The sequence below is a fragment of the Esox lucius genome, chromosome 11 (assembly GCF_011004845.1).
Source record: "Esox lucius isolate fEsoLuc1 chromosome 11, fEsoLuc1.pri, whole genome shotgun sequence".
Classification (NCBI taxonomy): domain Eukaryota; kingdom Metazoa; phylum Chordata; class Actinopteri; order Esociformes; family Esocidae; genus Esox; species Esox lucius.
The window spans coordinates 48216373-48241665 of record NC_047579.1 but is presented as its reverse complement, the minus strand read 5'-3'; the positions used below and the strand labels follow the sequence as shown (position 1 = coordinate 48241665).

Genomic DNA, 25293 nt, shown 5'->3' with positions numbered 1-25293 from the left:
ACAACACAACAAGACAACAAAAATCATCCTCATGTTCCCTTATCCCCACAGCCAAGTTCACTTCCATGGTGGTCTTCTACCTTGACCTCAAAGTTCTTAAAAAAGGATACATACAGTTGGGAGAACAAGTATTTGATACACTGCCGATTTTGCAGGTTTTTCGACTTACAAAGCATGTAGAGGTCTGTAATTTTTTATCATAGGTACACTTCAACTGTGAGTGACGTAATCTAAAACAAAAATCCAGAAAATCACATTGTATGATTTTTAAGTAATTTTATGCATTTTGTTGCATGACATAAGTATTTGATACATCAGAAAAGCAGAACTTAATATTTGGTACAGAAACCTTTGTTTGCAATTACAGAGATCATACGTTTCCTGTAGTTCTTGACCAGGTTTGCACACACTGCAGCAGGGATTTTGGCCCACTCCTCCATACAGACCTTCTCCAGATCCTTCAGGTTACGGGGCTGTTGCTGGGCAATACGGACTTTCAGCTCCCTCCAAAGAATTTCTATTGGGTTTAGGTCTGGAGACTGGCTACAACCTTGAGATGCTTCTTCCGGGGCCACTCCTTAGTTGCCCTGGCTGTGTGTTTCGGGTCGTTGTCATGCTGGAAGACCCAGCCACGACCCATCTTCAATGCTCTTACTGAGGGAAGGAGGTTGTTGGCAAAGATCTCGCGATACATGGCCCCATACATCCTTCCCTCAATACAGTGCAGTCGTCCTGTCCCCTTTGCAGAAAAGCTTCCCCAAAGAATGATGTTTCCACCTCCATGCTTCACGGTTGAGATGGTGTTCTTGGGGTTGTACTCATCCTCCTTCTTCCTCCAAACACGGCAAGTGAAGTTTAGACCAAAAAGCTCTATTTTTGTCTCATCAGACCACATGACCTTCTCCCATTCCTCCTCTGGATCATCCAGATGGTCATTGGCAAACTTCAGATGGGCCTGGACATGCGCTGGCTTGAGCAAGGGGACCTTGCGTGCGCTGCAGGATTTTAATCTACGGCAGGATTTTAAACTACGCCAGAGCCGAACTCTGTTTGGCGTCATTAGCATTCGAATCGTCTCTATCAGCATGGATATTCTCCTCCGCAGCATCATCATCCAGCCAGAGCATCAGTTCATCTACTGGGTCGTCATCAAACTATACAAATAAGTCTAAACAATAATGAATTACAGAATCTGTTTGTTTTAAATGGTTAATCGATTTCAAAAATACAAGAATGTGTTTGTATTGAAGGTCTCATCATACTAATAAAAACGACTGAAAAAGAATACATAGAAAAACACGAGTTCCGAAATTAATAGGCTGTGAACAGCGTGTCTTTACAGGTCTCTCCTGGGGGTTGTAGTGGGGCTATTGAGTGGATTTCAACGCCAATGCATAGCTCTAGTCTCCTAGACTGCTGGCCTATAAGATCTGTCTATGGAAAGAGGAGGGTGTAGTTCTCAAAATGGCAGTTTTATTTTAATTACAAACTCAAACGCCAATTCGCGTAGGCTTTTTGCAGTTCTAGTGTTAAGCAGGGTTTTTACGTTTAGAAATGTACTATGTTCCCTATTCTGTTGAATGACTAAGTATAGGTTTGTAACTGTTAAATGAATGATACATGTAAAATGAATGACATTGCGATAAATATATGAAATATCCACAGCATGGGATGTATGCATGGGTCGGAAGAGAAATATTAGCACATTCGTAAGTGCGAACCACTAAGCTAACTTTGGGTTGAGGAAGTCCAGTATTGGTGGGTGAGAGGGAAAATTTTGTCTGGTTCAGCCTTGTTGCATGTTTCTTTGTCCACGGGTGCCTATCTTGTGTACCACGCTAACTAAAAACTATAAAACTAACACAAAGAGAAGCAGGGATAAAAGACAGAATAAGATTAAGCAACAACGCTGGAAATGACATTGAATAACTCTTTGTCATTTTTCGGGCACCTGCCGTTTCTTTTTCCTTGAAATGCACAGTAAGAAATGAATTCAGTATATAGGTTGTTACAGAAGCCAAATCAAACTCTATAGGCAATGAGCACACATGGTGACTGAATGAAGTCATGTTGACACAACACTGTCTGTGGGCTTTAATTCCAAATCCATAAAGAGAGCTCAGCGATGGGAAACAGGATGACAGCATTCCAAAAACTCCCCATGCCAAGTCTGACAGTTGCCACAGACAGAACGGGGTGACTAAATGAAATGTCACCCTCTGTCTCATCATCACTAACAAAAAACAGTTGTTTTTAAATGTTATCTTGGCATAATACTCCAAACGCACTGATAATAGACAGGGCCTTATGAAATCTGTTTCATTTTACGTGTAATTTAATGTGTCCTCCATGAGATGTCATCATGTTCTTTTACAATAGCTCTGTGTGCATTTGTGGCAAATAAGTCCTTTTCCTTTTACCAATAAAAAAGCTAGAGTGCATGAAGCAACGTCTAGAAATGTCATTTTTGTAAATGAGGGAATTGAAGTTTGCTCCTTCAGATGTATAGGAAGTGTTAAGGCACCAATTATGAGAAGCCCTTCACCCGTGGTGGACAGGCTTTGTCCAAGCTGTTTGAGTGTGCATACTGGAGAATAGGTCTCAAGAAGTTGGCATATGTACCAAGGTGCGTCTTTAATTTGATCCCAAACTGAGGTGAATTGTGAGACCCTCCTGGCAGCTGCATTCTGGATCATCTAGAGATGAGTCAGGAGCCTTAGTGAGATGCCAGCAGTTTTCAGTCAAGATGTTACCAGGGCATGAAGAACCTTTTCAATATCCACAGTGTATTAGCCCTTACTAAATATTAGGTTTGTGGCAGAGAGTTGTGGTTAACATATGGCAATGTTGCTGCAGATTTGTCATATGTAAATTTATTTATATTTTTTTACGGTGGATTTGCTGCAAACTTGTGGTTGACTTCTGGCTAACTTTGTTGAAAACTTATGTAATATAAGTTATTACTTATTTTAGTAATTTAGCACTTTTATCCAAAGTGACTTACAGCAAGTACAGGGACATTTCCCCCGGAGCAACATAGGGTAAAATCTCTTACTCACAACGACAACTGGCCCAGACAGGATTCAAATAGGAGACCTTACGATTACAAGCCTGACTCCCTAACAACTGAGCCACTGACTCCCAATTGACTCTTAATTCTATTTTCTTGCTACAGGTTTGCTAGAATATTTACTGTTGGCAGCAAGCTTGCCGCAAATTCATCTTTGTTAATGTTTGTTACCAGACGTTTACTGTAAGTTTGGCACTAATTTCAACTTGTGGCAAACCAGTAGTGAACATGTTTGCAAACTTCTCATTACTGCCAGAATGTTGCTGGAAGTTTGCCACAAGTGGCCAACATTGGCTAACTTGTGGCAAAATCTTTTGGCAAACTAATTTCTTTGCTGCAAATCAGCCACAAGTTTGCCTCAAATCTGCCACAAACATTTTGGTTTTGTAAGGGATACCTGCTCTTAACAACATCACATACAGTAGATGGCAAGATCACACTGTCTCTTATGTTGCAGAAGTGTGCTTCGAAAGAGGACAGAGTAAAAATAAGTTTTTTTGTTTTGTTTTTAACTTCTGGGGAAAGCTGTCTCATTACCCACAGAATGTGCTCATCTTGCTCAGTGCATCTTAGAGAGAATGAGCACAACCTCATTTTCAGGAAGTTTAAATGCATCCCTTGATTGCATCTAACCAGTCTTGCAGTGTCCCCATTTGCCCTGACAGTCACCACCAGAATGACGGGCACCCTTCAAAATGATATGCAAAAGCAATACAAGTCAATAAACTACAAACAACTGGACTTATTTTTATACTAATACGATTGCTAAGAGGAAACATTTATTTTTAACAAACATTTACGATTGGCATCCGTAGAAAGATGCATTAACATCGTACTTCTCAAAACATCTCAGTCTTTTGGAAGTGTAATTTTGCCACCCATGGTTTCCATTATTCATCACCATGGGAAAAAACATACAGCTGAGAAATCCAGAGAGAAAAAAGGTTGTTGACCATTTAATATCACGCAATGGGTACAAAACAAGAAGACAACAAAATAGCTAAGGTCAAATGAAGGTCAACCGCATAATGAAATCTAGTAATCTCCAGTAAGCCTGTCAGGAGGGTGAAACTTGGCCGCAAGCAGGTCTTGCAGCAAGACAATAAACACAGCATACATCAAAAACCACCAAGAAATAGTTATTTGACAACAAAATCTACATTTTGCAATGGCCGTCCCAGTCTCCAGACTTTAGTATCAATGGCCGTCCCAGTCTCCAGTCTTTAGTATCAATGGCCGTCCCAGTCTCCAGTCTTTAGTATCAATGGCCGTCCCAGTCTCCAGTCTTTAATATCAATGTCCGTCCCAATGTCCAGACTTTAATATCAATGTAAAAACTCTGCTTAAGCAACTCACAGTAGTGGAAATTGAACTGACAAGTCTTACGTTGCAAGAGCTACGCTCTGCTGAACCTAAAAGCCTACAGCCAAAACACACACAGACAAGATCAACATCGTGTTGCGGATGCTACTGTTTATAATCGCTCCGCTGCGACCCGTATTTACTTACATTAACCTAAACAACCTCGGGGCTATCTACCACATCCTCTCCACTACTGCCCAGCAGCATGGTCCGGGGGGGGGCAAGGAAGAAACCAACTACAGCCGGCTCCAAACAAAAAGCAGCAAGCATGGCTCTTAACAGCACACGAGGGGCAGCACCACTGTGTCGGTTCAGGGTGGACGTGGACAATGACTTCTCGTTGCCATTAGAATTATCACGGGAGTTAAGAACCTAAGTAATGAAATGACACACGGCTATTATACCCACACATGACCCATAAGACAGGCTCCCCAGGTGTACCCCAGAGACCCCTAAAAGACACTGTATGCAGCACACAGCCATTATCCCATGGAAATTCCTTCCATCCTCAGGTACAGAACAACAAATCATGGCACAACAAGAACTGCAAAAAGATAAACGGACACAAGCCACACATTTCTTTTTATAACATTTTATTTTTGGACTTGAACATTTCTGCGCAACCGGTGTCAACAAATGTAGCAGTGTTTTGTAATTTGTTAGCTGCTGCGGTAGCCAAGAGCTACTGGGGATAAACAATAAACAAATCAACAGTGGTCATCAACATGTCATTTGTTACTCCAACCATGGCTGTCTCCGAACTGTGTCCTACAAGGGAGACGGACTGAAAAGGCTTATGAAGACTGTAGGTGTAGTGATCCAGGGGTAACAGATCTGAGATTCGGGAAGCATTATCATTCTCTATTACACAGCACTGCCACTGGGGTGGAGGCAGTCATGAGAAGGGCCTTGTCATCAGATAAGACCAAGTAAACTGAAAGCAGCTAAATAATTCGCACTTGAGAACGTTTTTTTGGAGGGGGACAGACCCCAGTAAACACAGCCTTGTTTTCAGCAGTAGTTCTCAGATATAAAATGAGGAAGAGTTCTTAACTGTAGTTTGCTTTCAGTCCTGAGCCACAGACAATTAGGTGACTGTTAAAGACACACCAAATACATTTTTCCATCAACAAATGACACGCTAAACAGAGAGCTTTTTACTTCATAAATGTTGATATACTTCAAAACATTACATTTATTTTCCTGGCATTGCAATGGAATCTAAAAGCTAAAATGTTTTGATGAAGGACAGGTTACAGCAAGCGGACACTATTTGGCATAACAAGCCGAAGGACTTGCATGGTTAAATACCTGCCTTCACACCGAGGCAGAGGCTAAAGTAAGACCCGCCTCTGGACCGAGTGACAGACAGACACGTGACCCAATCACAAACGGCTGACTACTTTAAAACACTTCATTGAGCGAATTAGAGGGTCACATCTTCCCAAATACGTTTAATCAGGTTCGTAATGTATTATACAGCCTATTATAGATCTGATCACATGTTAGGTTCAAACGCACCCAGAAAACAGGGTGGCAGAGGTGTGTCCTAGGACATCCAGCCGGTCGTCAAAGCTGCTGTGTCCAGAGCGGTTGCGGCATAGATTCAAATAGGTTCAAATCTTTCAGCAAAAGCAATCACTCAGCTATATTTCACACTGTCTCTGGCAGTTAAGCACGCAAGGCCAGAAAAATACATTTAAAAAAAGAATGAGCTGATCGATTGATTTTGGACCCATGTAAAGTACCCCAGGCAAATGATACCCCAGGCAAATGAGGTGAAGGAGTTGGCTACTCTTAACCTCATATGGTTTTCCTACAGAGAAAGAAAGTGTTGCAATTTAAATGTTTCTGTTCCTGTAATGCTACTCAGCGCACTGTAAATAGGGATTTGAAAGTAAAGAGGGAAAGTATTCTGTTGGTTTAAAGCCCTGTCCGGCATCTCACTCATCTCAGTGTTTTTGGGAGTCGGTCACAACAACGTCATTTTGCTGAGACTACCTTTAACAAACGTTCCTGCCACCGGTTTGCACCAGGAACAAACTCTTGTGAAACGGAGAGGAAGTTGACCTTAGTCATTTCAATATTCGCAACCTTCACTGTGAAAAGAGCAAGTGTAACAACTCCAAACAACATGTTACGTGGAGATGAGTACACAGGCTGAATGAGGTTAGCATTCAAGTCAGAAGCACAGGAAAGAGATCCACTTTGGCTTTGATGACTGAAACCAGCAGCATTTCTCAGAAAAAAAATTACCTGACAATGATTTAACCACATCCCAAATCAACAGGATCTCTAGAACCGTGAAATATGAAGCAAGGCATTGCGATGGTTAAAGCCATGTTGCTGAAATCATTGTGCCCATCACTCAAGAGGTGATATGACTTCAAAAGCAGCAGATATGCACCTGCAGCTAACCAGGTGAGGTGAAGGCTACAGGAGGAGAGGGTACTTGTTAGGGGATTGACTCTGTAAAGTTGTACTTACGTGGCATGATCCCCTGGCTGACCAGTTCCTCACGGGTCCGTCTTTGCTGGAGTTTGAGCTGGAGCACTGCAGAAGGGAAGAGGAAACCTGGTCAACTACACTGGTTACTACCGCACACCAGAGACAAACGCACGAAAGGGCGACACTGGACCAGAAACAACTGAGAAACCCTGCCGACAATAGGTTTCGTGCTGCTTTTCTCTTTGGGAAGGAATGCAAAATAGGTTAAGGTCTTGTGGATACAACGAATGTATCGGGGAGAGGCAGAAGCCAGGAGTTGAAGAGTAGTACCCTGTTTGCTGTTCCTCTGGTCCCTGCACTCTCATCCTCTCTTCTTCCAACAGAGGCATCTGACAGCCGAAACAGAGGTTATCATCACAGACAGGGAGGGGAAACAGCAGGCAGATGGTCCCTGTCAGACACAAGCTTCCTGTTTCTACACTCATTCTATGAAAAAGCAGCTTGCTTGTCGTGTTTCAACAACTTTTACCACAGATAGAGAGCCACACTTCCGCGTGGCTTAAACGACGCTACTGCGCAGAAGTGCTTCTTGTTAAAAAGCACCACATTCACCACTGACAATTTGAATAGAGCGAGGTGCTATATTAAGATGTGTAAATGCACTGCAAATGTTAACACCTCTGGACTGACTACTCAACTAAATCTACATGAAGTGAAGAATTGTGTCTTACCATTTGCTGTCTACTCTCAATGGCAAGACACCAGGACAAAACCTGCAGTATAAACACTAAAAGCTAGTTAGGAGGCCATGTTTTCTGCATCACATCATTCTATCTACGCTTTAACCACTGCGAGTTTAGTGCAGTAAACATAAAAAGAAAAAACATTTTGAGGGCTGCAAATATTATAGTCTCAACCTTGTGACTCCAAAGCCCTCTTACAGGAGAAATTGAGTCCCTGTTTTCTTTTCCCCTATAAGTATTACAAAAGTGCATGGGTTCATTGTATTGTTTACAATTAAATTACTTGTTGTCAGTGCCATCACCTTAAAGTGCTTGATTATACATTTGTATACAAAAAAATACATTTTTAATGTCAAACTGAAATTGTAAAAGTTGCTCACTCAGTGTGACGACTGCTGCATCTGGTAATAATGAGATGTCTGTACAAATATTTGACATGATAACATACATGTCAACCTCAACGAAGAGTCTGGCCCTGCATTTCAATTTCAGGGCTTTCTAATCATTCAGTGTGTGTATTCTTTTATCCAAGAACAAGAATTTCCTGTTGAAACAAATGTTTAGCAAACAAAAAACACTGCAATTGTCAGGAGCGAGTTTGTTTTTAAAAAGTGACTTTGGATCTTGAAGTCAGTTATTGTAAGGGGCAGTTGCTTTTATGCTGGGAAATACAGAACCAGCAGAGTTGGGTAAATAATTAGGAAGTTGAGGCTGCATCAGTTCACCCATGCACTGTCAAGAAAAAGCTGTCCCTCATATCTCAGCGCTCAAACACAAACGAGACTTGTAATAAAAGCCACAGTGAGGCCAACAATCACATTTAAGGAGCTACAGAGTTCAGTGGCTGGGATTGGAGTGACCGGTGAACAGGTTACCCACAACAACAACCAATCGGAAACAACATGGAGCAAAACTAACAAGAATGGGGCATAATACCGAAACAGTGTGCAAATACTGAAACTGCGTACAAACCAAACCACAAAATACATAAAGCTGTTATTGCGACGAAGGGCGGCTCTACAAAATATTGTGGTGGGGTTGAATACTTATGAAGGCAACATATTTCAGCTTGACATATTTCTTATTAATATGTCCTAACATAAAACTAATGTCCCCTTACAATAACTGACTTTGGGTTTCTGTAACGCTGAAGCATGGACACAGGCGCAGGGACAATGGGGACGTTTAATAGAAATAACTAAGACATAATCTTAAAACAAGACAAGCAACAGAACTATGTTGGACATGATGTGGAAACAAAAACAAAGACCGACAAGACCCACTAGGAAGGGAGGAACGTAAATAGGGACAGGGATTAGGGAAAAGGGGAGGGTAATAAATACAGACAGGTGTCAGTGATGCAAATGAGGGCAAAAGAGGGCGTTGGAACTCACTGGCCCGGCAGCCTGACCGTTTCAGTGTTTTAAAAATTGGTTTTAACAGAACAACACGCACCATGTCTATGAACCATTTGTAGAGATTTTCAGAAATATTAAATAACTGGCCAGGTGTTAGGGTTGAAACCTCTTTACCTGTTCTCTTGACCCTATCCACTCATTAAACTGGCTCAGTAAAACCGCTACTTAAAAGGATTTTAGGTCCTATACTGTTCAACCTACATGTTTCCTCTTCGTACCGTCATTAGAAAGCATATTATTCATTTTCACAGCTACGCTGTGATGACAAATAACTTTAGGTCTGGGCTTTGACTGAGCCAGTCCAGGACATTGACCTTATTGTTTTTAAGCCCCTCCGGTGTGACTTTGGCTGTGTGTCTGGGGTCACTGTCTTGCTCGAAGATGAATCCCAGATCTCTTGTATTTGTATTGTAAGTGCCAGGACTCTTGCTGATATTCTGCATAGATATTGCCCTCTATCATCATGATCTTTCCAGGCCCTGACGCAGAGAAGCATCCCCATAGCATGATGTGGCCACCATCATGCTTCGTGGTAGGAATGGTGTCCACTGTCTTGTGGTGTCTTGTGGCTCTCTGAGGTATCTGTCTTTGAAGTATTCTGCATATGATAGTCTTTGACACATCTATGCCTACCTACCGGAGAGTAATCCAGATATGTTAGACTGTAGTTGTTTTTGTTTTTTTCCTCACCACAGAAATATTCTTTTGTCATTCATTATAGGAGTCTTCCTTAGTCCACCAAGTAATTTGCCACTGCCACTCACCAGCAATTTCTTTCTTAAAGTACCAAACAGTGGATTTTACCAAGCCTGGTGTCTCTGATTGGTATATTCCTTTTGACGGCAGTTTTGACCTCCACTGTATGAGCACCCCCCAGCCCTAAAAAATGTAATCCCTATCCCTAAAAATTAAATACGCTTTCTCAGTGCACTTTCTCTATATCAAGCTTATGATTTCTTTTGAGAATCTTTTCAAAAGGTTTCATTCCTTCCATCCCTCACTCTTCTCTGATTCCTTCCCTCCCTGCAGGTTTCTATTTGTGTACCACACTGTAATAGCTGGGAACTCTATCTCTCTGGGTTGCCCAGCCTGTTGAATTACAGTATTAGGAACAAAGTTGTAAGTCAGCACACACTCAAACTGCTCCATGGCTGAAACCTCCGGCACTGGGCCTGGCTGCATGAGGAGGCACACAAAGCACAGACTCGATCGAGTTTGTCTTGATGCCTATCTCTTGAACCTGTTCCTGTTTTCGTAGTGTTACAACCTGTGTCACAGTGAACATAGGCACCAGTGTCTTTTCTCACCATACCTCAGTGGACTAGTGTCAGACATGGCAAAATATATTGGAAACTTTGCACTAATTGTGGTAAAATACAGGTGTTTCGATGTATTTCTAATTTGCTTCAAAGGGCTCAAAAAAGGTAATTGAGATTCATCACTTCAATATGGAAAAATTTCCAGGACTAAATTAATAAAAACATACATGATTTTGGTTAAAGAAAGCAATTCTCTCTTTCATATATAATTTGGAGGTGCCTACCAAATGAAAACATCCATTCAATAAGTTTTGCAAAGAGAAAACAAAACACATTCTGCTCCACTGACATAATGCAAGGGTGCCAAGGTATCAGTATGCACCTTTATATCGCTTACACTTGTTTCTCTGAAAGTCTCAGTTTGAGATTCTCAGTGGGTTTCAAATAGATCTCTTGTGGCTCTTCTCAGTTCAGCCAATTAGTTGGCGAGGCCTTGGCTACACCCACAGGTGCTGGAGTTCATGTAAACCAGGCACCGAGTCTTGGCCCTGCCCCATCTGTCCAACAGCCATGAGGTCCACTTAGTATCTGACTGCAACCCTGGAAAACACCCGATACCCACTGAGACGTACAACTGACAATTCTCTGAGAATGAACTAAATTGCCAGGTGTGCACGGCGCGCTACTATTAAAAAGACATGGATAGGATGAGTAAGGAAGTACACGGGGTAATCAGTAACTGGTCAATCGAACAAATCTTTGTTTCAAAACATACACACACATAAAGGTATGACAATGTATTGAGTCATCGCCGTAGGTCTGTCTGGATTAAAGCGTCTGCTGAATAATAATAATGTGTGGAATATGAATCCCACCTTCTCTCAGGCTCTGACAAGCCCGGCGTTCTAACTCCAATCGTATGCTGCGTTTATCCATGCTATTGCTGATTGGAGGGGGCCCAAAAGAGGCAGAGTCTTTGCGTAGGCAGGGGTTGGTGTCCAGCATGGTGATCAGGTTCAAAAAAGTGTATAACCCTCAGTTAAAGACGGGTTTTCCATCAAATAAAAAAAAATACAAATAATGTCCATAAACATTCCAGTGTAAAGAATGTATTAAAATAATACTTTTCTCAGTTCAGTCCATAATGCATTATCATGTTTGTGATAAATTATTTTCATACAGGTCTGAGGTTCTGCAAAATAGATTGAAGAAGGAATTTGCCTGTGGACCCAAATGAGAGCAGTAGAAATAGTCCTTGTGCAAAAGTGAGAAAGCTCATGAGAAGCATGAAGTTCTCCAGAAGTCCATTCAAAGTGCTCAGGACACAAATGCACCTCTTCTTTCACTCGTCATCAGCAAAGACGTTCCGAATAGTTCACCAAAACGTTTAATCTAAATCAAAAGTCCAAACTCAGAAAAAAAATACACTGACTTACATAGCAAATGTACAACTGCTACAGACTTCAAGAGCCAGTATCTACTGCAACGACAAACGAGTAAGGTGAGCGTGAGAGCGTGTGTGTGTGTGTGTGTGTGTGTGTGTGTGTGTGTGTCAAATGCCGGTGAATCTGTGATCAAGCACTCTGTCACAGCTGTTCCTGCACTCACTCATTCTGCCTTTGACAGACATAGAGACACACACTTTAGCCAGAGACAGTATAGAACAAGACACCCTGCTTAGAGCAGCGCTCTGATCGGGTAGGGCGTACAGTGGTCAGCTTACTGCTCCTGCCCAGAGGAAGGGGTGGCCCCAGAGAGAGACATCACCAGTTCATTCTTACTTCTCGGAATAAGAATGGCCCCGATCAGAAAGAAAATTGTGTCTCTGAATAGGGTCTCTTTTACTCTATTCGCTCTGCTTTAGCAGAAGCATTTCTTCCTTAATGCCGGTTGTTCAAAAAATGCTAATGTAAAAATGCATTGAGCAGTATGCAAAGGTACGTTCGCACTGCGGGACCCAGCTCTGGTGCATTTGAACAACTCGTGTTGCTTTGCGTTGCGGTGGTGCAAATGAAAGCACTTGAAAGATACAGACTATAGCCAGCTAGCTAGTTAAAAACTGTTTGACAACTGAGCTAGCGAGATGCATTTGACTAACTTCACAATAATTCAAGTAAAAACAAAAGTCAAGCCAGAGAGTCAGCCAATTACAACACTCCAATCTCAAAAGAGTCAGCACATAGCTCACATCAGTGAATTATTAATTCACTAGTGTCTGATGTGTCATCGTTCATCCTATTTCTTGCATCCCAGTTCACATTTGGAGAAAGCCAAATTATCCCTTCAGCCCATGTCTGGAGTCAACTGTTAAAAACAGTAACAGCTTTGGTCTCGCGACATAAAATCTGAATAAAATCTGTTTGGGCACAGAAATTTTCTAAGCACTGAGCGATAACCATTAAAAATAAGTAAATTACTCTTTATTGTAACTGTTGATAAAATTAAAATATTTATGATACTTTTTTTGTATCGAAATTGTAAGCGAGAATAATGGGCATCCAATCGTTAAAAGTTCCGGTATCGTGACATCCTACCACCAATCACACACGGATCTATCCTCAGTGTCACGGTGGCGTGGCGGGACACAGGCGCAGAGACGACAGGGCGGTGGTAATCCATAGTTTTAATCAAAAGGAAACAAAACAAACGCAGCAACCAGTGACGTAGGGCGTTCAGAACAAACCAAACCACAATGAACCACCCCGGGTGTGGCCACACACAGAACAAAAATAGGGTCCCCAATTGGAGGCAACGATCTACACCTGCCTCCAGTGTCCCCAGAGATGGCTATGGGCATAGCCAGGACGTGACACTCAGAAGTGACATCATAGTGACAAATGAACGGCTTCAATGGATGAACAACACAGACATAACCAAACCAAGACGTGTTGTCCAAAAGCCAAGTCCGGTCTTTCATCTTTTAAGCCAACACCCTTTCACATCTGTAAACATGATCTGTAAACAACATTAACTAATGCAACAAGGCAGTGTCAAAGGGTGACACATTTTTTTTTTTATCTGCCACTTGCTAATTAAAGCTCTGAAATCATTTATACAGATAATAGGGAATACATTTTCTGGTATCCACAATTATGGAAAAACATATGTGTGTGTGTATATGTGTGTGTGTGTATGTGTGTGTGTGAGAGAGAGAGATGCAGGATGCACAATCCTTAGGAAAGTCTCACTTTGACAATATAGAGGATGGGAAAAATGCATGAATCTCCCTTACTTAAGATAAGGTACCAACTATACACTGGCAGGGATTATTCTACATTTGTATGTGCATGTGCATGTGTGTGCGTGCCTTTGTGTCTGTGTCTGTGTTTGTGCACGTTGATGTCAGACACAAAAACTGATGAGAAAGCAAATCACAAGTCTGTAAGCACATTTAAAATATAAAAAATACCTGAAGCTACATTCTGCTGTAATAGTGAGGGCGGGAATTACTGTTAATCAAAGTCGATAGAGGCCATAGCCTGTTATCAAATGCAAAACCTATACTGAATAATGCTAAACAATCCTACCAACCATTTCCATTCTTTTTCCCACTGATAAGATATAGAAAACAATAAAAGGCTTGACAGAACTCTTCTCAGAAGCTACTTGCATTTCCCATTGTCCTTACATAAAGCACTGAGGCATTAGGAGTTCTGAAATATGCAATACTGTATATCGCATCTGGCAGTGGCCCAATGGAACTGAAAAGGGTTAATTCTGGATTTTTGCAACATGGCCCTTTGTATGGATGCCATTTTTATGTCTCTGCGTGTGGTTTGAAGGACATATCTAACAAGCAGCTAACAACGAACGTAATTGCAATCTAGTGTTAGCACAATGGCCGGACGGCTACGGTATAGATTGCTAGTGACTTCACATGTGCTAGTTAGTTTTAAAACAACGTCCTTCATAGAGGATGCTAAGACAAACATGGCAGCCACAACTTCATCTGTTTCTAGAAGTGGATAAAGGTTCTTATGGCCAAAATCCGGAATGATCCTTTTAACCCTTATGCCCCCCCTTCGGGCATTTTTTTTCATTTCTGTCCATTTTGTTTTGTTGATTTGGTGATCATTTTGCCTGTGTTGCAGCTAGGGTCATGATTTTTGGGCAGAATTCTTATTTATAGTTACATTTTTGAAATCCAATGTCTTTAACTCTTTCATGTCTTTCATATGAATTTTGCACCCTCTTGACACCTTCGGGGACAAAAATGTCCCATTGACTTCCATTAAAAAAAAATAATATTATCTCACTGCCATTAGAGTATAAAACCATGCATTCTGCAATGTAAGCATTTCATTTTGATGAAAAGTAGTGATAATTGAAATGTTTACTGTATTCCACCAGACACACACGCACGCACACACACACACACACACACACACGTGTGCACACAAAAACTACTGGGGCACCTTGGCTCAAAAAAATACAAACAAAAAGCAAGAATTTCATCCATTGGCTTGCAATGGGAAAATGGTTGAATCTGGTAGAAGAGTTTTAGTGTGCACGTGTGTGTGTGCGCGTGCATTTGTGTGTGTGGTGTGTACAGTAAAAATTTCAACTTTTCATCAAAATGAAATGCTTACATTACAGAATGCATGGTTTTATACTCTAATGGCAGTGAGATAAAAAAAATATTTTTTTATGGAAGTCAGTGGGACATTTTTGTCCGCGAAGGTGTGGAGTTGTGTCCACCAACTCGGCCTGTAACATATTTAAAATATAATTTGAATATACAATCTTCTGTATTTATATATTTAATTAACTTCACTTACAATTGCACAGAGAAAAGCTTTGCATTTATAAACTCTGTTCTGAGGTTACCACTGATCACAGAGTAATGTCTATTTCCTGCTAAGATATTTGGTGTGTAAAGTAACTGCACACTTTTACAATCTGAGGCAGGTGTGAAGGACAAGCGTTTTCAGACACAACTTTAATCACAATTCTTTTGGGAGAGAGCTCACATGGACTCAACCATGCTCCTATGAAGGTTCCAACAATGAGCTTATCTCAAGACACCTTTGGGACAACTGGGCCCTGGGCTCTCGGTACCTAAGCCTGCTGTTTAAACCAAGATGACGTCCTCATCCAAACAGTTACTGCTGATGCCTTTACACCTTTTCATCCAGGTCGTACTAAGGAGGAAGGGTGTCCAGTAAACAAGTCTCAAATTAACTCCTCTCTGGGCCTGGGCTCCAGAATGTGAGTGACCCGCCCCCCAGCCTTCCTCACCGAGCCCTGTCTGTTTTAAATAGCAGGTCCAGCTGGCTAGGGGGGCTATATCCAGCTACCCTTCACCTGTGCAGACGGCAGCTAGGGTTACTCGCAGATATCCCTGAACACACAACCTGACTAAACACATAGTTTGTGTAAATCATCCACTTTCCCGTGACTTGTGTTTTAATGGTGTGTGTTTGATTACATTGAGGATATCAAGGCTGATTGAAAATTAAAGGGCACACATACAAATATCCATATATTCTCAATGGGCCGCACTACATTCGTTCTCTCTACTTCCAGCAGTGCTGTACGGCCTGTTGCAGTGTTTCCATTAGCCACAAGGTGGCGACCCGTATCATCCCAAACAAGATAGGACGTTGTAAAAGAGCACAGTGGGTTCATAGGAGATCAAGTTGATTGTAAAACAATGATTAGTCATGATGGAGGACTGTGATGTCTCTGTTAAGCTGGACATACATGGGGAAATAGTGGCAGCGCTGTGGCAGTGTTTAAGGTGCCACATACATTCCTCTTGATGGAAATCAAATAACACAGAATCCATACACATTGTGATTCTTCACGTCATTTAAACTGGCTCATCAACTATGATTAACGACAAGCACCTTACAGAGTGCCCCCCACTAGACACCGAAATACGAGAAATATGGGCTGAGGAAAAAAGGTATTTACTGTTCCTCCCCCCGATCTTTCATTAAAAATATTAAGCAGGGATTTTCCTGCGTTTAAAACTCAAAGGCGGCTGCCTTCCCAAAATATCGCCTCGGAGCATTGGCATGATAAAACATAATTTTGCGCTCATACGCTAAAAAAGCCTACCAGCGAAAAACTGCAGCGCATGTGACCGTAGGCGCATTGACTGTCCACATAAGCGGAGCCGGCCAGGAAGAGCGAACGTCTCTTGAGTGTCACTGTTAAATAGCGTAGTGGTTAGAGAAGCGAACTCCCATATAATAGACCTGCATTCGATCCACGCCTTAGGCAGAACAAAGTATGCATTAGAATTTGTTCAGGATAGACCAAAACTTTGCTGGCTAAAAGCTTCAGAAGTCACATCAAAGTAAGCTTAAAATAAAACTGCTTATGGTTATATTGCGACAATTTCTGGTACGCGTCCGTGTATGATTTTTGAGGTAATATAGACCACAATCCCATGGACAGTAAAAGAGGGGTTTCCACAAACGTTGATATGCCATGAAATGAAATAGTTTTGGCAGTGTAAAGTTCATCTCCAGTCTTGCTAGCAATTGCTCAATTCTTCAAAACAAATTTCAGGATAGACAAAAACCATGCTGGCTTCAAGCTTCAGTAGCTAAGTTATACACCTATCAGCCATAACATAATGACCACCTGCCTAATATTGTGTGGGTCCCCCTTTTTCTGCCAAAACAGCACAGACCCGTCAACTTTGAGGACAGAATATTTATTTGCTGCCTAAAATAACCCACCCACTGACAGGTGCCAGGGGTTATGGCTGATTGGTGTATAGTTAGCCTAAAATAAAACTGTTTACAGTTATATTGTGACTATTTCTGGTGGATTTTCAAAGCACACATCCATGCATGCTTTTGGGGTTCATATAGATCACAACCCCTGGCACAATAAAAGAGGATGTTCCTCTTCATTCTCGCTAGCAATTGCTCAATTCTTATGACTACTCCAAGTAGTAAGTAGATACTAGTAGGCCTATTACTGGTTAATAAGCTGTTACAATGGCCAGTGGCAAAAGCCATACAGTTCATAGATGCCCTTTTGTGGTGGAAGTGAACTTAATTAGAATCTTTAGTCAGTTTAACACAATGCTTAATGTTGTCTAGCAAAAAATTCAAAATTGGCGTGATGTTAATACGTGAAAAAATTATCGGATGTCAAGATGCAATTTTATGATGAGGTAGTATGTCCCAATCGGCTTCCTACAGTAATCTCTTTCTAATTTAACGCGTTGAATGTAGTGTATCAACCCTGTTATTGGTTTAGATGTGAGCTAATGTAGGGAACTAGTTCAGAGGACCGTGGAGTTTCGACTCATTGGTTCAACAATGCAGAACACTCTGCCCACCAATAGCTTAGTGGCGTAGTGGTTAAAGACTGTCACACAGGAGACCCCATTTTGAATACAGTGAGGGCAAAAACATTCCTTCCATTCTAAACGCGGGCCAACCGAACTAGGCTTGCCTGGTTTCTTTTCTTGTTTCATATTGGCAGTGTTGTCAGATGGGTAGATTTCCCCAAAAATGTTGCTATTTTTAATGGGCTTGGGCAGGTCAGTTTACAGATAGGGTTCTATAGAAGGAATTGCGTTTGAGCAGTGTTTATAGGAGTACACGTATTCACAGTTTATAGTCTATGATCTGGGAACCTTGCATACGGGACATAACTGGTCCAGACATTGCAGAGATGAGTAACATCAGAAAAAACAAGCGGATCCTAGTTTACTTTCACACTAAAGAATGTCAAAATATTTCAATAACACCTAAACTACATCTAATCCGCATAAAAAACAAATGTTAACGTTTCAGATGACGTTCAGTAGAATCAGAGATTTTTTCGGTTCACGAAGATTACTGCTAAAACGACAATTAGATTAGATATAGACTAGATTAGATATAGACTACTGTCCCCAAAAAAATTATATACATCCAATATACAGTGTAAAAATACACAATGAACATATTTAAGTCACTAACAATATAAATAAATGAACGTGATGACGGGGGATCAGTGGAAGCAGCAGAGCCAAGTACAGTTGAAGGAAGGAAAGGAAGATACAGTTGGCAGAACAGGTATTTGATACGCTGCCGATTGTGCAGGTTTTCCTACTTACAGAGCATGTAGAGGTCTGTAATTATATCTTAGGTACACTTCAGCTGTGAGAGACGGAATCTAAAACACATTGTATGATTTGTAAATAATGAATTTGCATTTTATTGCATGAAATAAGTATTTGATCACCTACCAGTAAGAATTCAGTCTCTCACAGACCTGTTAGTTTTTCTTTAAGAAGCCCTCCTGTTCTCCACTCATTACCTGTATTACCTGCACCTGTTTGAACTCGTTACCTGTATAAAAGACACCTGTCCACACACCTTCTCACCAAGCTGCTTGCCTATTGTCCTGTAGCCCATCAGCCTTGTGCAGGTCTACAATTTTATTCCTGATGTCCTTACACAGCTCTCTGGTCTTGGCCATTGTGGAGAGGTTGGAGTTTGATTGGGTAACAACTGTTGGCGCAATTATTAGAAAATGGAAGAAGTCCATGATGACGGTCAATCTCCCTCGGTCTGGGGCTCCATGCAAGATCTCACCTCGGGAGGCATCAATGATCATGAGGAAGGTGAGGGATTAGCCCAGAACTACACGGCAGGACCTGGTCAATGACCTGAAGAGAGCTGGGACCACAGTCTCAAAGAAAACCATTAGTAACACACTACGCCGTCATGGATTAAAATCCTGCAGCGCACGCAAGGTCCCCCTGCTCAAGCCAGCACATGTCCAGGCCCGTCTGAAGTTTGCCAATGACCATCTGGATGATCCAGAATAGGAATGGGAGAAGGTCATGTTGTCTGATGAGACAAAAATAGAGCTTTTTGGTTTAAAATCCACTCGCCGTGTTTGGAGGAAGAAGAAGGATGAGTCACAATGTGATTTTCTGGATTGTTCTCCCCACTGTACTGTTGCGCTTATTTCACGTTAACTGTTGCGCCCACTCAAACATAGTTCTATGCAAGATAGCCTGTCTACCAATTAACCCAATCCAGAAAAAAATCCCCTTTAAAAGAATTATAATACATTCATTTTCAATCAATTTCTTTTCTAATTTCAAAGAGATTTATTTTTGCAAAATATATATATTTTGATCTCAATTATTTTTAGTTGATGTTTTGCTTTCAATATTAATTAATTGGTGTGCAATACTAATACTTTTGTTTGTTCTTATTGAAACAAAAGTAACTCCGTACCATACACACTACTGAGTCACATTATGAGTTGCATGGTGCAAGAAATTCACGCCAGTTGGAACAGTCCGTGGTTTCTTCCTGGGAAGGTGTTCTGGGCCCGTCCCACCGGGAGGAGACCCCGGGGAAGACCTAGGACACGCTGGAGGGACTATGTCTCCCGGCTGGCCTGGGAACGCCTCGGTGTCCCCCCAGAAGAGCTGGAGGAAGTTTCTGGGGAGAGGGAAGTCCGGGCATCCCTGCTTAGACGTCTGCCCCCGCGACCCGGCCCCGGATAAGCAGAAGATAATGGATGGGTGGAAGTGTTCACTTCATTTTTGTGAGCAGTGTATTTCCGATGGGCCAAAAACACAATACAATATAGAACTTTGGTCGCAATGACGCAGCTTTAAGGCTGCGCAATTCCAAAACCCTCCAAACGCTAACAACTGATAACTAATTAAAACTTAGTTATTGGAAAATAAACAATTCTCAGACCAATTTTAAGAAAAAATACAAATAGGATGAGGCAGACTCGAGGCTTCTGGTGAATTTGGTGAATTTGAGGCATTGCCTGAGCAGACATCATGAAACCTGGATTACCAATCCTCCAGCGTCCACATGTTCGCTCGCTCACTCGTCTGCTCGTTAGTGGAGAGAGGGTTTCTTCTCTCTGCTGTCTAAAAAAATATCTGCTGGGGGTTGACCCCCCCCATGCTGTGCCCCTCCCTATTCTCTCACCCGCTAGTATGCAAGTACAGCAGTTCAGAAGTATGCAACTCACTCCCCCCGCCCTCTCTGCACAACCCTTAGAGCAACATGCAGTCAGTAGCCCAATTACTCGCTATACTGATCTACCACCGGGTTGGACACCCATCTAAATCAGGATGGAGACCCGATCATTCAGGAAAACTCAACTCCTGGAAAAGCCTCTTTGAAGAGTCTTTGGCAATGAAATGTGTTAAGTTGTCCTGCGGAAACAGATGACTGTGTCCGAGAAACAGTCTGATTAGACTAATGGAGGACATCCTCTGCATTTTCTGAGGGGCGTTGCTCCTCACATATTTCTGAACAAACTGAGAGTCAGACTTCACCCAAAAAAGGAAGCAACACTGAAGAACCCAAAGGGATCGACAACATGGGATTCACACAGCCTTTTTGGCCGTCAGAAGTCAGAAGAAGGAAGCATGCCTTTAGTTTTGTGAAAAATCCCAAACAACACAACACGAAGTGAAGCCCAGTATTTTATTTACGTAGCATGGTCCAGTCTCAGACCCTTGTTTTAAACTTGCCAAAAATTGCAAAACACAGTTTGAATATTGTTATCCACCAATGACTCCCTCCGTCCTGGTCCCAAATCTAGGGATAGATCATTTAGAAATAACAACCAAGGATAATTATTTCACAGAACGTATTCATTACTACAAATACCTTGGTATTTGGTTGGATGACGGTCTGTCTTTTAAAACCCACATTGGTGAGTTGGTTAAAAAACCAACTCACTGAAGATGAAAATTGGTTTCGTTTTTGATAACAGAGGAAGTCTGCCATCTCAGCATTGAAATGAAATTGTGCCACATTGACTATGGTGCTTGATTATGTGCTACATATGCATGCTTTTCAGCATGTGTTTTGAAATGTCTAGACTCAGTCTATCGTGCAGCATTGTGTTTACTGTTGCTTTTACACTCATCGTCTTTTATACAGTTCAGTTGGCTGGGATTCCCTGACTTCCAGAAGGTCAACATATTAGTTGATGTTTGTTTATAAGTCTGTATGGCAGAAACCTCCTAACTATCTCGCCTGAAATATGAATTGTTGAAATAGCAATACTCGAACATGCTCACAGGACTGATACCGCAGGCTTATTCAGAGCAAGGCAAAACGTCTTTTAAGTCCGTGATTTAAGTCTATGTTCTTTGTAGGCCTATATGTTTTTAATACATGTCTCTAATACATGACTCAACTGAAAGAAACCTGCTTTTGTCTCTGCTTGATTCTCCCTGTATAAATAAAATAAAAAAACTAATAAAATGCTTATCAGTAATATGCAAGATCTACACAGACGCTCATACACCCCGTTTAGCATGCAAATACCATGTGCACATTCAGTCACTAGGATAAGAATAGAGAAGAGCATTGTTAGAGGGCAGTGTGTAACCCTGCTGTTGTCTGAATTACAACTGTGTAGTTTCTCAACAACCACTCCACACCACACTAAATCTCAGGTCTCCTCCTTAGTAGTGTTTGGTTCCCGGCCAACTTTCTCATAAAACAGTTTGGTTGAGCGGCAAGCAAATCAATGAAAGAGTATTTTACCTCAACATCCTTGAATTTTGTGTATGTTTGTTTATGCAAAGGGATAACATGTAAAGTTATAGCTGCAGTAGCTTTCCTTTTATGAGTGAGGTAAATTACCACAGAAGTATAACACGTTAACTATGTAAACTCACACATCCAGACAGATTAAGCTGTGTCATAGGATGGCATGAGGTGAAAGGGCTGATCACAGTGTCAAACGATCACTCTCACTCCACCTCTCCCACTCACTACTGTACTCCCTCTTCCACTCTCTCCATCCTCTGCCCTCTCCCTCTTCTACTCTCTCTCTCTTATTCTTTCCCTCACCTCCCTCTCCTACTCCATCTCCTACACTCCCACCCCCTCTATCCCTCTTTTTCACTCCCTCCCACCCTCTCCCTTTTCAACCCGACGTCTCCAACCCTCTCCGGGTGCTGTGCCAAGTCAGAGGAAGCAACATAGCACACTGATCATCAGACCCGTTCAAATGAATGGAGCCAAAAGATCACAATATATTTACATCAAACAGTTTCAAACAGTCATGCAATATCTGACCTTTACACCATTGCCAATAGAAAATGCTTTTGTTCCTTCTAAAGCAAAATACCTCATGTTTTTTGTTCCCAGGCTAGTAACTGTGTATGGGGTGGTTCATTAGAAAAAGGCTGTATGGAGCTATACCCATACCCCAAAAAAAGAAGTCACAAATAACTCATCCACGACTATGCAGGCCTCTTGTATTATTAAAACCAATGTAAGAAGTGTCCATGGTCCTTCTGCTTGACGTTTCTATGCATAATTAAGTGAATCAAGGATGGAAAAACAACAGCCAACTCATTACGTTAATGTATTTTCTCCTAGTGGCGTAAACCCAGACAGCTACCACATTCCCTAATTTTTTACATTTGAGTAGCTCAGCAAATTGTATCCAGAGCAGCTTACAAGACCAATTAGGTTTGTTGGTTATGGGCACACTGATTCATTTTTACATTGTTTTATTGGTAGTACAGTACACTCTGTTTGCTTAATTACAAGGAACACCCTTGGGTCTTCAGTTTTAGTTTTCTTCCATCTGTCCTTTCCTGATTTCTCTTAATGCCGGCTTTCATCTAGGGCAAGAAATTCCAGCACACACCTTCAGCAGTTTAATTATGTAAACTGTAGTAACTTGCAAGTTGTGTACCAAAGAAATAATTAAGTGTCTGCAAGTTTACTTGAATATGATGGTTATTCTATCAATATGACACATAAAGGTATTTCAATTTCAACCCAAAATGTATTTATGAAACGTAGAAAAATACTTGTATTGCAGAAGTGTTTAACCAACACATCAGACGCTCAGACTGGGTTATCGGTCAATGCTTCACAACTGCATTCTTTATTTAAGTTCATACCTGTGGTCTTTTAAAACCCTTGGAAAGTGTATGGGCTTTGCTCCATATGGATTCAAGCCACCGAGGTCTCAATGTAATTAGTGGGACTGATAGCATTTGCTTGGAACCATAACAGGCACTCACCATTTTTCCTGTCCCTCAGGGGCAGCAGGTTGGGGCCGGGCCGCAGTGACAGCTCTTGCAGCTCAGTGGTCACTGCCTCGCTCTGTGGGCTGTGGGCGGAGCCAGTTGATCCAGGAGCCAAGCCACTTGGACTGGATTTCTCCCCTGCCTGAACGTCCATGGTGGTCGGGCTTGATGGAGTCTGACGGAGTGACAATCCTGAGAGAAAAACAAGGAAATAGATAATTGGATGAAACTGTCCACACACTCACGACCCATATTGGCTACGACCCATTGTAAAATATGTACAATTACAAAAAAAAATGTACAGTGACATTTCCCCCCCAATTTTTTTTATGACAGCTCAATTGCCTCCTAATGAGCCACATAATTGCTCTTTCCAACCTCCAATGACACTGTCACTTAGGAGGGCTTTCCAATATAGTATACAGGTGATTTATGTAATAGGTATATTTGCGACCGCAGTTTAATGAAACATCTTTATTATACAGAATCATACTTTGTGCTAAGGCATAACGAAAGCATAACGAAAGCATTTGGTCTTGCGTTACACGCCTCTCTGCTAGACATAATGCATTCCTACCTAAATAAAAATGGACAAGGCAGCTTTCTTGTCTGATTTTTGTAATTGTCATAACACAGAAAATTATAGTATACTGTATATAACATACAGTTCCGGACAAAATTAACAGACCGCTGCACCTTTTTCTTTCCTTTCCATAAAAGTCAAAAAGGAAGTTTTTGAGTGAGGAACACAAGGGTTCAAATTAAGAGACCACTGCAAATTGAACGCTTCTGTTCCTCACTCAAAACTTTCCTTATCAAGGAAAGAAAAAGGTGCAGTGGTCTCTTCATTTCTTCCGGAGCTGTAATTGCATAGGTAGACATCAGGGGACATCAGAGGAACCCACATAGAACATTTCATTGTTGACATGGTATGTATTATTCCCACTTTATATATTGCATAATTTGTTTGTTTTAGTGTTTTTCCAGACCTCCTTAAACATTTAAAGGCACTACTAGGCTGTATGCATGGATATGAACGGCCATGTTAAATGCTTTCCCAGTACCACCAAAACTTTCCCAATACCATGATTATTTTTTGCTGTGGTGCTAGTTCCTATGCACATCCATTGTTACAGAGCTAACATGACAGGAACTGTTTGTTGTTCATTTATAAACATCTGACAGTAAAAACAAATACTGAGGTATTTGTTTCATTTGTCAAAACTCTTACCGACTTGTAACTTGCCTCAATCTGCTTTTTCAGTCAAAGCAAAAAATTGGGCATGATGTGAAAACTCATTTCAAATTTGAAAAACTGCTGCCAGGACAAATGATGTGACAGAACACAACTGACTAACCAGAAACATTTCCAAGCCAAAATGTCCCAACACCTTTGGTGCCCTAGGGGGACAATGTTTACAAAATGTTGTCATTTCTAAATGGTGAAGCCAATATGCACCTCAAATAAAACTAGACAATCTATACTTCAATAGATATAAAACAAATGTTTATAGACGATGAGTAAACTCATGTTTAGTTTAATTCAAAATATACAGACAACAACAGATCATCTTGGTCACCTCCCACAAATCGACATCCTGGTATTTTCAACCATGTTATGGGGTATCTGTTACATAACCCTGTCCCCATCCTATACATTTGTCAGTAGTTCTCCTGTATTTAGCCTAGGTTGGGTAATCAGGCCAAGGTTTCTTGACCCCGTAAACAGAAATTAGCATGCTGCCCCTACCAGAACAGTTGAAGTCAAAGGGGTGCTATCTTCAAGGAGAACCTACTGTTCACTGGACAGAAATAACATCGAACAGAAATAAAAACTAACTTTCAAATCCTTGCATGGTGATGTGATTCTGGATTAAACGATAAAGTGATTCAAAATGTAATCCTTTCTACATTGATACAAAGCTCACCTCTTCACAAATCAAACTGTTGCAAAAGGTTGTTATGAAGGTTTTTCGAAGACCGACTTTTG

The 25293-nt window shown here is 41.4% G+C and overlaps 1 protein-coding gene across 5 annotated transcripts in view; it reads right to left on the bottom strand.

The window, feature by feature from the left end:
- mrtfaa (myocardin related transcription factor Aa) overlaps window positions 1-25293 on the bottom strand; it is a 51975-nt gene that overhangs the window by 20699 nt on the left and 5983 nt on the right. For 4 of the 5 annotated variants that reach the window (XM_029123405.2, XM_029123406.2, XM_013136095.4 and 1 more), the window contains exons 3-4: window positions 23298-23495; window positions 6920-6985 (exon numbers count right to left, since the gene is read on the bottom strand). In XM_029123405.2, coding sequence (XP_028979238.2) covers window positions 6920-6985; window positions 23298-23457 — 226 coding nt within the window. In that variant the 5' untranslated portion in view covers window positions 23458-23495. Of the gene's footprint in view, window positions 1-6919; window positions 6986-7210; window positions 7694-23297; window positions 23496-25293 lie in introns of those variants that run through there. The other variant, XM_029123407.2, reaches the window with a different exon arrangement.